General features: G+C 43.3%; 1 protein-coding gene across 2 annotated transcripts in view; it reads left to right on the top strand.

Annotated features, from left to right (window-relative positions):
* Window positions 1-1,183: 1,183 nt before the first annotated feature.
* wasla (WASP like actin nucleation promoting factor a) overlaps window positions 1,184-15,048 on the top strand; it is a 28,399-nt gene continuing 14,534 nt past the window's right edge. For both annotated transcript variants that reach the window (XM_080762411.1, XM_080762410.1), the window contains exons 1-5: window positions 1,184-1,709; window positions 6,177-6,311; window positions 7,512-7,598; window positions 8,363-8,459; window positions 9,558-9,581. In XM_080762411.1, the coding sequence (XP_080618537.1) occupies window positions 1,593-1,709; window positions 6,177-6,311; window positions 7,512-7,598; window positions 8,363-8,459; window positions 9,558-9,581 (460 nt within the window). In that variant the 5' untranslated portion in view covers window positions 1,184-1,592. The remainder of the gene's footprint in view (window positions 1,710-6,176; window positions 6,312-7,511; window positions 7,599-8,362; window positions 8,460-9,557; window positions 9,582-15,048) is intronic.

Here is a 15,048-nt window from a genome sequence, read left to right as displayed (position 1 = left end):
TCCTGCCTGGTGGGGCATCGGCCTTTAGTTAGCGTACGGTCCATCTGTCTACTTTTTCATCCCTGTGTATTTGTTTTGATGGAGGGCTATAGAGGATAAGCTAGAGCGAGGAGGATCCCAAGTCATGCGATGATGGCGCGGGCGAAGGTTGTTGGGGGACATGGAACATGACATGTGATGTAGAGTTAACACCTGTTGTCACTTGTTGTTGATTTCTAGGTCGTTTTTTTAATAGCATTGGTGTGTGTTCTATTAATAAATGCCATACATTATATCATTCTGATCAATTATGTCCGTATAATAATTATACAATTCCAAAGTGAAAGGAAAGATGATAGTTAGTCGATGGAGGTCAGCAAAGAAGGTCTTTTTTTGGAAACAAGGCTTTTTGAAGGTGGTGTATGGTGAAATGTCTCATTAAAAATTAAAAATATTTAGCAGCCAGCCACAACATTGAAGAAGGTATTAAACCTTTAAATTGCTATGCAATTTAAAATAGTTAGTTGTGGTTTAGCCCTGAAACATGACATGTCATAATCAGTGTGGTTGTAATGGCATTGCATTATTAGCCTATACTAATTTGCAGTGCAATGCCTAATAACATCATGCATGATTGCATATTAGCCTATATCATGCATTGCATATTATCATGCATTATTTACAGCCTAGGGGCATATATTTAATGCAAATGATTGCATTGCATTTGCATTGCCTTGCATAATATAACATCATGACATGCACATGCATTTCTTTGCATTACATAATTTGCATACCGTATATATTATAATATCGAGGTCAGTCAGGGCACGCGGCGTTGTAGTTGTCTGACAGCATGATGACGACGTCCCTTTAGCGCCGCCCCGTCACAACGACACGCCCCCATACTGCATTCCTGTTGCTAAATCCACAGGGAATCAGGACGAAACCATTCAGCTTGTTAGTGTCACGACATTCCGTCTCCCCCATCCTGCAAACACAGTAGGCTAAATATTGACCGAACGGATAATAAAACAAATATCCAATAATTCTCAACCGCATTAGTACAGTCTCTTTATTTATTTTCACCGCCACCGTCGTGCGTGGAAGATAAAACAACATGTTATGCCGTGTTGTTGAAGACACCACCCCTTCCCTTTCTCGTCAGAGTGGTGCGTTCCTTCCCACGTCCATGTTGGATGGACGGGACGCAGCATCGATGATGGTGCAGCTGGAGCAGAGTTTCCGAATGAAAGTTTAAGGATCGTTCCCTCTTGTGCGTGCACCACCACGGTTCCCACGGCTTATTTTTAGGACCCAGGGTCATCTCCCAAGCGGAGAAGATTGTTGTTTTGCAGAAGCTCCGCGGGGCCTCCAGTCCAATCCTCCACGTTGGAGAGAGAGAGACAGACACACACACACAACCCCAGATGAGATGATCCGCCTGCAGGCAGCAGAGCAGGCCGTGGTGTCGGCGACCCAAGCCTGCTGCATGGATATTATTTCTATGTAATACTTGTCTTATCTAAAAGAATAAGTGCGTTTTGGGGGTTTATTTTGTGTGTGTGTTTTATTGGGGGTTTATTTTCCAAACCACTGACCACCACACACCAGCCATGAACAACCACCACCACAACCCTCTTCCACCGCGGAGGGTTGCAAACGTCGGCTCCATCCTGCTGACCCCGCAGGAGAACGACTGTTTGTTCAACTACCTGGGAAGGAAATGCATCGTAAGTTATACCATTGACGAAACCTGTTCATGTATTATCATAGGAAAGAACACTTGCTAAGTTGCTATTCATTCGTGACGTTAATTTCATGTGCATGATGGAGACTAGGGTATGCGTTTGTGTTTTCAGACAGTGCGTGTGGGCCGCAATAACAAGTGGAACATTTAGATAACATGATGAACGAAGCAGTGACAAGTTGGTGTTTTGAAGACACAGTCAGCATCTTGACAGCTCAGCAGCTTTTCTGCATTGGTTTGGTTTTTTACTGGATAGTCACTGCATGCATGGTGCAGGTTTTTAATGCAAGCTGGACTGGACCAGTGTTGCCATGTCTGCTTATTGTAACCGACTCTTTGGGTCTTGTTTTTCTGTGAAGTCGCTTGTACGTTTATCGTTATGTGCATGGTCGCTGGGGGGGGGGGGGGGGTCCTTGCTGTGTAATGTTGTTTTAGACCAGTGGTTCTCAAACATGTTCATGTCAAGCCAAGGACATGACTAGTGTTAATTTATGTCTGCAGCAGATATATACATATCTGAAAATATTTTGTGCCATGCATTTTCTTCAAGATTATTCTTGGGAAATAGCTGACGCGTTGTGAGCTTGTAATGTAGATAGTCTATATTAGGTTTAAAGTTTTCATGTGAACCTACCAGACCAGTCTCTTCTTCCGGGCTTGTTTTCGTAGACCTGGTTGCTTTTTTTCTCAAAACCTGGCAACACTGGACCGAGACAGGGGCCCAGGCTGAACCAATTAACTGGACTCGTCTAGAAAAAAACAGCAGCATTGATTGATTGATAGAAATATTTATTAACAGTTTGCAGAATTACAGTACATTTCAAGCACAACTCGATACAAAGACTGTTAACTGTGAATGGACGGCCCAATAAAGCATTACACTTGTTCACAAGAGGGTTCACCTTGTTCAATTCATCATTTAGAGACGTACAAAGAGACACTTCTATAGCCAAAGAACAGAACAGGAATTCATCGTAAAGGAGGTAAAAAGGGAAAAGAAACATATACAGTAAGGGGGAAAAAGGGGTGGAGGTGGGGGGATTCCGATTTTACGGGGGGCCAGTTAAGAATTGCAGCCAGGTGCCCTTTGAGAGCGGTTTTGGTGTATTGAATCTTGTGGACCAGACCCAATGCAAGATGCTATACTCTGTCGTCATCCCTAAGCCATTCCAGCCTGTCAAAGTGGGCAGGGGTGAGGTGCGTTCGGGGGGTGAGGCCAAGTAGGAGCCTGACCAGTTTGTTTTTGGGAGGTCTGGACTCTGGAGCCTTGTTTTAAGGGCCTTTTGAGGTGCTGTGGTACCAAGAGGTGCATGCATAGTTGAAGAAACCTTGTACGAGGGCTCTTGTTAAGGTCTTCAAGGTGTTTTTGTTGACCAGTGAGGAGATCCTCTAAAGGAATCTTGTTGTTTGATTTACTTTTTTGATTACGTTGGGTGGCCATTTTATCACGGGAAAGATTAGCCTCCAGGATGGAACCTAGGTAGGTAATTTCATCTTTTCGTGTGATAATATTGTCACCCACTCTAACCAAGAAGCAATCTGCTTTGCTGAGATTACTATTTGATAACGGTGTTCCAGCCAGGTGTTCTGCACATCCACCATCTGTTCTCTCCCTTCCAGGTAGGATTGCATCCAGCTCACTGATGTGCTATCAAAGCCGTTTTTACTTTAGAAGAACTAAAAAACATCGCTAGGATGCAACTGGGTCTGGGACGTATCCTCAGTGATGTATCCCAAGCTGTCATCGGGGTTTCCAACATCATACGACCCAGCCGGGGTTGATCAATTCCCGACCTACGTCCCAGTAGCTGTCCTCGATCAGTCCCTTAGGGGAAAAACCAGGGACACACAATCCGCTGCTCCAGAATTACTCTGCCGGTACTGGGCGGGCTATCCGGTGGGTACCGGGTGGGCCATCCGGCACGTGGAGGGACTAGGCACTGTGGGTTATAGTATAATTTATAGTAATAACGAAAAAAATAAAAAATCCACTATTAACCTACCTCAAACTCTAACCTAACCATAACCGCAAGCACGGGAGCAGCGCATGTTTGTGCGCCAGTCCGACCGTTGTTCCCGCATGTCTGAATAATGCTCCGTCAGAATCATCATCGGATCCCCCCTCAAATACCAATATTTATAAGCGACTTTACATAAAAAAACAAGCCCAAAGTCACTTATAATGAGCCGACATGGCAACTCCGGTGATCTTGATATTGTGTTTCATCCTGTCGCACTGCAGACTCACGGAGGTGTACAACAAGTCAGCCTTGCTGTCAATCCCATTTACATTTATCCTGTGCTGCTGTGCTGCTCTACTGCCACCGTGTTGGCTATTATGACGATGATACCTAGAGAGCCTCTCCTGTGCAATAGATCACACATTTATTGTACTAAGAAGAAGGCTTGCATGACTAATGAGAACTAGCCTGTTTTTATTGCCCTTCTTGGATTAGGCCGTTAACCTATTAAGACCTGAGGCCGATTCTGCAGATGCCTTCTAAATCAGTAGTTCTTCGCACACTTGAAAGATTTTTTAAAACGTGTTTAAAAATGGCAAATGTACATGCTTGCAGCGCGGCACAAAGCGGCGCACTGTGAGCTTGTATATCTGCTATTGAACGGCCAACGCGAAAATCTGAAATGACACTGGTTTCCTGGTTTTAATGATCTGTTAAAATGATTGTGATGCTATATTAATACCACTTTCAGAACCAAGGACTTAGATCGATTTCCCAACCAGACAAACTTTGGTCAGTGTGAACCTGGGGATGTGACGTGACCTCAAGTCAAATGTACTCGGTGTTTAAATGTTTTGATGTCGAGACACAGGAGAACCAGAACCAAAAACCTACTGTGTTTGCACAGGAGAAGACATACTGATAGCACAGCATCGGTTGAAATCTTCTATTCTATAGCTCCTCTTGGCCCTTTTGACCTTCCCTGTTGTGACGTGGGAGTGCCTTCATGTTGAAAAGCGTTTCCTGGTGTTCCTCCTAAAAAGGCCCCATAAATCACTGAGAAGGAAACCAGCCAAGTGACATATCCTCTTCCTCGTTGGCCCTGCAGTGAATGAAGCACAGATTGGGTTCTGTTGCTCAGAGGAGGAACAAAGCCCGAACAGGATGGTCCACTGTGGCTGTGCCGGTCATATAGACCTCAAAACCTCAGACCAAGAACTCTTCTATCCTTTCCTTTTCATGCAGTGAAAGTGCAAGCTTTTGTGAACACTTCCAGTAGTTAATATGGAAGAATGCCAGATGCGTGTCTGTGCAATACCAAGCCTAATTTGGCAAATGCAGCCATGTCTTGTCAAGGATATAGCCCGATATATCTAGCTTGGAAAGATAATTGATGTGGAGGAGGATAGACTATTCTATCAGCATCTTGTTGTATAGTTGAGGCAAGGCAGTACTTAAAACTTAAAATTCTCAGTTGCCATGAATGTTTTCAGTCATTTGAATTCTATAGAAGCCAGCATGTCACCTTTGAAAGCATGTAGCGCACCGGAAATAGCAGACCTATATGCGAGCTTGAAGATCGGCTATTCTTCGTTATTAGTTTGTACTAAAAGTACAGCAGCCTTGTGTTACACTAGGCTGCTGTACTTTACCTCGTACTTTGCGGTATAAAGTACAGCGGCCTTGTGTTCATACAGTACAACAGAAAAATTGGGTATTGGGTAAGACTGACGTTATGTTTCTTTCAGGACCTTTCACTGCTTCGTCTCAACCATTACTCTATGGCTCTGGTCTCAGCCACCACAGTGTATTTTTTGACATTCCGTTTCTCACCAAAGTTGAATGTTGCCACCACTGTTGGAGCAGCCATAAACTACACCGGTTCATCCTGATGTTCTGGGCGTCTTTGTAGAGTTAGTGTTAGTAAAAAGCAGGTAAAAGAGTCACGTTTGAGGCAGACTAACATCAGTCACTCTACCATTCAATGTAGTAGAAGACCTGCGAGTTTACACCGCAGATATGTCGTCTCTGCCTACAGGAAATACGTTCGCTGCGACCATGAGACCCGTTTCTGAATCGGTCTATACACAGCTATGTACACTTAGCATGCTATCACGCCTCCCCAATTGGAGCCACTAGAGCCGAAATGGTACACAAATCCTACAAATGGTCTCCTAAGTGGGTGCTGTGTTGTCCGATGTTTACTGGTGCTAGATCCCACAAGAGTGTGAATATAGTTGATTTTATCCTGATTTGTGTCTCTGGAAAAAAGCCATTTTAGTATGAAAATCATGGGAAGATTGTGTGGCTTGTGATCGCGTCCAATATTTAGTTCACTATGGGGCTGAGGAATCTGTGTTCACGGTCGTTCACCCCACCGATTTCCCATAGATACAGGAAGTAAACTGGAGATGGCATGTCTTGGGTGCTGCATGCTATCACTGTGTGTTGTCCACATTACTAACGACCATCTGTGTTTGTGTCCCCAGGCTCTATGCTCTGCAGTGGTGCAGGTGTACGGGGCTGACCGGAGCTCCTGTTGGGTGAAGAGATGCTGTGGCGTGGCGTGTCTGATCAAAGACAACCCCCAGAGGTCCTACTACATCAGGGTGTTGGACATCAAGGTGAGTGAAGTCCGTGGGTGTAACTAGCCTGGCCCCCGGAGCAAGCCAACGCTAGGTGCAAATCTGCATTTTGAAATTTTTTAGTGACTTTGAAACTCAGTCAATTAAATTATTTTCAAGTTTGAGACTTGTGCAAATGTATATAAGTGACGAGGACGAAAGCAACAATTATGCAGCCCCTGAGTGGCCATGATAAGAAACAAAAATGATCTTGTCCGGATGTGATATTATCTTGTCCGGACGAGATATTATCTTGTCCGGACAAGATAATTTATTTTTCTTACCATGGCCACTCAGGGGTTCCGTACAACAATAGTTGTCATTATGGGAATATAATATTATACGTTTTATGATGAATATTTATATTTCCAAAGCAATGGACACTACCACCTACCATAGATGTTGATAATCAACTAGTATCAAACTCTTTTATCAAACTTGAAGTGCAATGACACTTCATTGGTGGAGATGTGGGTTATTGGTGAGATATCTTGCGCCGTTGATCAGTCTCATTGTCACAAAAATATGAATAAAATATGATTTCTTAACCCATTCTGACCGGGCACCCATTTTGGTGTTAGCATCATGTTATGCTTTACCTATTGAAAAATAGCAGATCTACAAGCTCATATCGCGCCACCGAGTGGCGCGATACGAGCTTGTAGGTCTGCTATTTTTGAAAAATTCGAAGAACGACTGACATTTTTAGAATCTGATCTCAGGTCAGAATGGGTTCATCAGACCAGTGTGTGTCCAGTGGAAACCTCGTATGAATCTGATCTCAGGTCAGAATGGGTTAACACACAATTAACATACACAGTGATTCGTCTCAGAAGCATACCCACCAGATCTTCTTACTGTAATTCAAATAGTGAGAAGAGAAGGCTCCCCCACGCTGTCTTCACTTATAGAGCAGTCGTTTTATTTCCGATGACAACGTTTCGGTCTAAACGACCTTCATCCGGTATCCTGATACCTGATGAAGGTCTTTGGCACACCTGCTGAGCCGGGTTTTGTAACTGTATACATGGTCACAATCCACTTTGTGCTCGTCTTAAGTTATATCATGACGCAACAAGGACACAACCCAAACCTCTAGTACCAAATATGAATTGTGCTTCTCTAACGTAATTTCCGTAACTATGTTGCAATTCCGGCCAGAACCTGTTTTGAACTGTTTCTTTTCTCTCCTTTTTCCAGGAAGGAAAGACCATGTTTGAGCAGGAATTGTACAATAACTTCTCCATCAGCAACTCCAGAGCGTACTTCATTTCATTTCCAGGCGATGTGAGTCTCTGAGCACTAGCTTTGATTCATCATGCAATGTGATAATGTATAGCCTCTAGTGTACCGTTTTATGTTGCCTTGCATCTGTGACTTACACTTTTTTTTTTACGGGTAGTAGTATCTCACAACTGCATTAATATTGATTATCATATTTTATTATAGTATGAAGTTGTCTCGGGGCTCTGTTCTTGGGCCTCTCCTTTTCCCCCCATCAAATCTACACCAAATATGTGCCTATTATGACGAGACCAGACTAGCGACGCCAAGGTTCAACCAATCCAATCCAACTTTATTTATAGAGCACATTTAAAACAACAAAGTTGACCAAAGTTCTGTACAATTAGGCAAAGCAGTAATAAAACGTAATGCAGTAATACAAACATATACAATAAAATCATACAATAAAATCAAACACTCAGGAGTACACATTATTCACGGTTTAAAAGCCAGGGAATAGAAGTGAGTTTGAGTTTGGTTTTGTGAGGTTCGTGTAGTTTAAGTCGGGGATCTTCAAAGATCTAAATGAACGTTGATTTTACAATATAAATTGGGGTCCCAGAGATAGAAATGTCATTAAATGGGGGTCCGTAGACTAATGCAGGTCAAACTGGGGGTCCTTGAAATTAAAATGGTTGAAAATCACTGCTAGAGCCGTAAAAAAAAAAACTTCTCTTATGGGGGTCCCTGGCATATCTTTTCATATTGGGGGTCCGCGGGCTGTCCCCAGACACTGTTTAAAGTGGCTTGATCTGTCTGTCCTGCAGAGCTGCCAGATGGGACTGAACTTCGCCAGCGAAGAAGAGGCCAAGAGGTTCCGACTCGCCATCAATGACCTACTTGGGCGGCGACAGCGCAAAACTGGTAATGCACCAACGCCAGAGTCTGTTCCACCGATATGCCTCCTGCTCACAGCCAATGACGTTTCAACTTCGCACTAGTTTCCCACGCGCTTTTACTAACATGGCCAAAAAGCCCCCTCTCTCTCTCTCTCAAACCCACAGCTTCAATCACACCTCATCCTTTTCCATCTTCAGAAACTCCACAACGTCACTTCCGTGACGCGGTGCGTAGAGGCAGTCATAACACGGAGACAAATGTGTCCGGTACATACAGTACAATAGACTAGACTACATATATTGCACTACATATACGCACCAGGCACCTCCATCAATATGTCCATTTTGTGCAGGACAATGTGGTTTCAGAATGCACAGCAGAATGGTACATATCAAAGTGACTCGTGGAAAGGTTGATTATAAGGCTTGGTTTGGGGGGGGGGGGGGCGAGGTCAGCAGTCTGTTTCTAACTGGTCTGCTGCTGTAAGCACAGCGGTGTCCATCTCTGGGGCTCTAGTAAAAGCAGTGGCGTCTCTCTGCATCGTTTGAAAAGGAGAGGGGGGGGGTCTGCAGCAGGCAGCATGGCCTCCCTCCTCTGGCTCCTGGCCAGCTCCTCCTGTTCCTCTCCGCATGCTGGGCTTTTTGATGTGATGCTATTTGCACAGTGGTGAGCGAGGTTTCAAAAGGCACATGGCTGGCAGGATAAGCAGTGGTAAGGATCTGAGCACGGCAGAGACCCCTAGCTTAGCTTTCATACCTCTTTTCTATCTATCTAACCCACTTTCTCCTCCTGTCGAGGTTTCCCATGACTCTCCTCAACTCTCTTCCTGACTGATGTTCCTTCCTTGTGAGGTAGCATGTTGTTCTGTCTGGCTTGTGGCGGCATCGCTGCCTCTCACGTCCAGGTCTGGATCCGAGCAGTCATTGACTTAGAGACTGTCACAATGGCTTATATACTAACTCCTACCCAAAGCAACGCGCTTTGCCTCTCTGATAATTCGCTCTTTTCCTCACCCACGTAACCGCACTATCTCCACATATCTTCTTTTGCTAGCATTGTTTGGATGGGTCCTTTTTATGATTTGATTTCAAAACTATAATTGTGTTAATTTTTGTTTTGCAGAGAAGAGACGTGACCCTCCAAATGGTATGTTTAATTATAACTTAAATAATGACATTTTTTTTTTTTTTAGTTCTGTCTCAGCGTGATACTTGGGAAATGCTGACTGGCTTTTATCTAGACAGGGTTTATATTCGTAAAAAGTCACAGTACATGTGTCTTAGGTAGCAAGCAAGCAACAAGGAATCTGATGTCTTGAGCGCTTTTAACTTCAGTGCTGAACCTGAAGTATGTTGCGTTTGTGGGATTTTGTGTACATGCACCAGGAAAATAACACTAATAGAGAGGTTTGTTTACTACGATTTTTACAGTCAAATAAAAACATATTGGTGCTTCGAGCCTAGGAAACATTTGGGAAAATGTATATACTGGAGGGGGAAAAAAAATTAACAGGAGATCAAGCCGTATTTGTGAGAGATTGAGGTACTTATATGATAGATACTTTGTCCATATCCCAGTTGCTATCTATAGCTTACTAACTAACTAACACCAGGACTGGTTTATTGAAATCACATCAGTTGTTCAGGCTTGGACGTCTGTCCGATGTTGACCGTGGTAATTGAGCATGGAGTCTTTTTTTTTTTAAATTTATATATCTTTGCTGCCCGTCTCATCCCAAGGAGGAACATCAGATTTCAGCTTCATCCACAGAGGAGCAGGGAGGGGTTAGCAGTTAAGGGGTCAAGTGTCTTGCTCAGGGGCACTTCGTCTTTGACACATTGAGCTAAGAGCTGGAATCAAATCTTGGGAGTTCTGTTTCTTTATTAAAATGCATAGGAAGTTTGCCGACAGCGGATCAGTGGTCTCTTCTATATAAAGCATAGCTTGCTGCAGACTGACACTCCCCCGGTGTCCCACCCCTCCCCTCCGGGGTTGATGGCCATGAGGAGGCCCCATATGTAGACCACATGGCTTCCTTCCCTTCCTTCCTTCCTTTCTACGGCGTCTCTCCCTCCTCCCCCTTTGTTAAATCTGCGCTGTGAAAGAAGGAGCCAGTTCAGGGTCGGGCTAATCTCTAAAGCTTGGGGTCAGAGGTCACCGAATGGCTAACTTAAGGTCTGCGTCCAGCTCTTTTTGGCGCATCATCAGAGCCTGTAGTGTCATGTGTTTTAAGCCGCTGGCGCTGGTGTGTGGCGTCTCAACAGACTGAACACTTTCACCATAACTCCTCCTTTGTTGGTCGGTAACGAACGGCGATGATGATCTAAAGGACATGGATTAGCCTGTACAGAACAGACCGGAGCGGGGCTGCAAAGGGGCAAATATTCTATTGATTGCTTTTCCAATTGATTGTGAAGCAAATCATGTGCTTGTGATTACATTCTTTTTTTGTTGATTTGTCAGTAAAAACAAACAATTGTTTGTATAATCAACTTGAGTGTTGTACAACTGTACAAGTGTCGCCTATAATGACAATCTTTATTTAATTTAAATCGATTCATGTTTATAATCAATTCAATCGATTAACCGTTCTACCTCTGCTCTTGTTCTGTTCTCAAATGTCCCCCTAAACGCCAGAGGCCCTGCTGAGGGGAGGGGCTGCCACTTTGTGAAAGGCCGCGACCCCCCAAATAATCATATTTGATCTATTGTGGAGACCCCCCCCCCCACCACCCTGACAAGCAGTTGGAATTGTAGGCATTACATTTAGTTTGACTCGGTTCCACAGATACATATTGTGAAAATAGCCAATCTTTTAGATTTGACTTCATATTTGGTAGATCTTTACTTAGCTTATTCCTTTCTTGTCCCTTAATTTGCTGTGGCGCTCATTGACGCACGGCTTGAGAGTCAAGGCAAAATTATTTCCATGAAATTACGCTTCAAAATGAGAGAGAGAGAGAGAATTATGCTTGCGTTGCCATTTAGTGATTAGTGCTGAGAAATTGAGGTGGAAGGGCCATGTCATTAATTCCCTCGTCTCGTCACCCAGTGTGAACTCTTGTCTAGCAGTGGGTGTTCTTTTAAAAATTTCAAATGGCTTGTTCCTGATAACAATGTCTGTGTCATTTACTTACATCAGTGTCAGATGAAAAGCCTGTCCCGTCCTCTCTGACAAGCAGCTACTCAGTCTTAGTTCCAGATACCTTTTATCCTTACTGCTATTTTAGCCCTGCTGCCTGTGCCTTTTTTAATCATGTCACACAATGGACTGGATTGAACTGAACTGGCCTTGATGGAAAATAAAATGTGAAGTCTGAAGAAAGAACCATCTTTACAGATGGTAAAAAAAAAAAGCAATATGTTAATCAGTATTACATATTATTAAACTTAAATCCTATTATATAAATATTGGCTAATGGTAGGGCGGGTGGGCGGACCACATCATTTCGCTTAGCGCTCTGTATGAGATGACTCAGCCGTAAACCATAAGAAGTTACCAATGCAGCTATGCCCAAAATATGGAGCAAATAAGGAACGTGGAAGTAAAAAATCATGACAAAATTGCAGGTGCTGATGTTTCAAAAACAAAATAAATAGAATAATGTATTGGTGGAGCTCTAGTGCACATCTCAAGACCGTGGCCAGATATGAGGTGTTTGCATTGGGGTGAACTAAGGTGGGGACGTCCATAGGGAATCCAAGGGATCTGGATTAACTGTAGATTATTGGTTATGTCAGAGAGGTTGCTTTTAGATCATCGTTAGCAGGCATAGACTTCAAAAAGAGAAATAAACCTGCCAAGGAAGGAACTAATAAAGTGCTAATAAATAAGTTGATGTCTGCAGTAAGTTGTCCGTCTTTGTTCCCTTCCTTGGAAGGTTTATTTCTCTTTTTGAAGTCTATGCCTGCTAACCAGACTTGCACCTCCCACGGGTTTAAAAAAAACCCCATTTAGGCCTGACCTCAAAATTTAAAAAAAAATCTTCTAAATCCTCCAGTTTTCTGAAATAAATATTTCACGATTTTTCAAAAATAGCAGACCTACAAGCTCGTGGCGCGCAATGAGCTTGTAGTTCTGCTATTTTTAAATAGCTAAATTATAACATAATGTTTAAAAGTACAGGAGTCGCCTTTTTTATTTAACGAGTTACTTCAATCCTCAATCTCTGTAGTTCCACTGACCCAGTGTGATGACTGAGGGTGGATAATTCAAAATGAAGTGTATTGATTGAAATTGAGTGTGAATTCGACCAGTTATGGGACAATGGAGGTTTAGGTTTGACGATGACAATAGCCTTAAAGGGACACTTCACCCTTTTTGCGAAAGAATTATGTTAATGATGTTTAGAAGCTTTAGAACACTTTCCTGGGGATCTTTATGTGTGTAATATGTGGTTTTAGATATTTTAGATTGTAGCAGTGAGCCCAGTGTCTCTGATGTCATCGACACTGGGCTCACTTACTTCCTGGACTACATCTAGGACTACATGTTGTCTCCGTAAGACAGCCCTCCCCTATCCACAAGGAGGAGCAGTGCACCAAAGTATTATGGGAATTGTAGTCCAGGAAGGAAGTGAGCCCAGTGTCGATGACATCAGAGACACTGGGCTCACTGCTGCAATCAAAAAATCTAAAAACCACTTATTACACACATAAAGACCCCCAGGAAAGTGTTCCAAAGCTTCTAAATGTCATTAACATGTATTTTTTTTTTGCAAAAAGGGTGAAGTGTCCCTTTAAGGATCAGAGTTGAATCGTCGGAAATGTTTCGTTAACTGAAGAAGTCTGCGGTGATGAATGGAGGTCGTTATTGGACCGGTGTAACAGATGGTACTCGTCTGAAAGTTGCACTAGTGGAGGAACTTGCGGTCGCAAATACAATGTGGGCGTCCTTTGGCACAAATGTTTGAGAACCACTGCGTCATGCGACTGCAAAGGTGAAATGACAATTGGGGATTTTCCAGCATCTTTCCGGCTCTTCCGATAATATGCAGAATCTTAGGCGGAGGCATTTTAAAAATTGTATTGTATGAGGCAACAGTCTGTATCTCGAGAGGCAAGAGTCACAGTGTCCAGACAATAGAGGTAACAAATATTCCCGTGGGGCCAGAGTGTTCATGTATAATAGAGTGCCAGGTTAAGAAATAAGAGCCAGCCACGTTTTCTCTCCTCAGATCACAGCACTTAGTATCAAGTGCAAATAGAAATAGACACCTCTGTAATGCTGTACAGTTGGGGCTGGTTTTATGCACCTTGTGTAGTGAGATAAGTGTTGGTGATGTGTGGAGACAATGCTGAAGAAAGTTCTCCTTGGTTCCGGCTTAAAGGAGTATTCCATACTAAATACGTTGTAGTTACGTCCCCACCAAAGAGGTCCAGGTGTTGTTTTGTGCAAAAGCTCCGTATTGGCTATTTCCCCTACCATAAGCCCTACATTAATTGCATTGAATTGAATGGGGCTATGTGGTATTGTGCTAATTCGCTTATTTACATCGCTCAAAATTATATATTTTTTGTGTATATCCTCTCTTCATAATGTAAATAATATCCCAAGCGGCACACTTTACTACTTATTTCGATGGAAATAAGCGAATTAGCACCCCATAGCCCCATTCAATTCCCATTCAATGCAATTAATTGAGGGCTTATGGTAGAGGAAATAGCCAATAAGGAGGTTTTGCACAAAAAAACACCTGGACCTCTTTGGTGGGGACGTAATGACTACAAAGAAAGGTAAGCCTTCTAGAATGGAATTCTCCTTTAATACCCAAGCTCTAACCTTGCTTATATTAGTGTTATTTGTGATTTCACAGCTTACAAAAAGACATGGTACATTGGTGCAAGGAAGCAAGTTGCAACAATTCTTGCAAGTTTAACTTTATACTACGACGTAGCTCTGCACGAGGCTTAGCCACGTATCCACAAGTTCTCTAGGTGGCTTACTGGGGAAACGAGAGTGTGCAAATTATGGGTATCACCGGTTGTCATTGATTGAATTTGAGTCATCCATCAATAATAATGTGGGAAGAAACACAACCTGACAGAAAACAAAAATCATGTTAGTCTGCGGTTGGGGAAGATGACGTTAAGTGGCCGCGTATCTCGAGACATGCATTCTGTCATTCAGACGGGGGGTGGGACCCTCCTGTAGCCATGCAGCTGCAATTATTTTGAATGTTATGTAGGACCACAAACCTATCCTACATACGGTAATGTTGGTTGACAGAAACCTCTTATCTCTATATTTTTACTTTTGTTGTTGTATATTAATGTCCTACTTGTAACACAAAAGCATCAAAAGTAGCAGATGAGTAGGTACCCTCACAAAAACCATGCAGTAATCCTGGTTTTGAAACTGCCTCCCCCTGGCCAGCCGGGGCGCCTGATGGAGGGGAAAGGAACTTGTTGGAATAACGTGTTCCTTCCACCCAAGTTCCCAAGTCCAACCAGGGAAACTCCCCCCCTGTCAGGTGCAAAGGAGCAACTTGGACACTCAGGCATGAAGCAATCACGGGTTCAAGTCCGTTGCTCTCCCCAGGTTGGCGGAGGGTGTGTGGAGTCCAGGATCACATTCGATAATTCACAGGGGGGTGAAAAATGGGTTACAAAA

The sequence above is a fragment of the Protomyctophum bolini genome (assembly GCF_963924005.1).
Source record: "Protomyctophum bolini genome assembly, chromosome: 4".
Classification (NCBI taxonomy): Eukaryota; Metazoa; Chordata; class Actinopteri; order Myctophiformes; family Myctophidae; genus Protomyctophum; species Protomyctophum bolini.
Note: the sequence above shows the minus strand (reverse complement) of the source record. Positions and strands in the feature narration are given on the sequence as shown.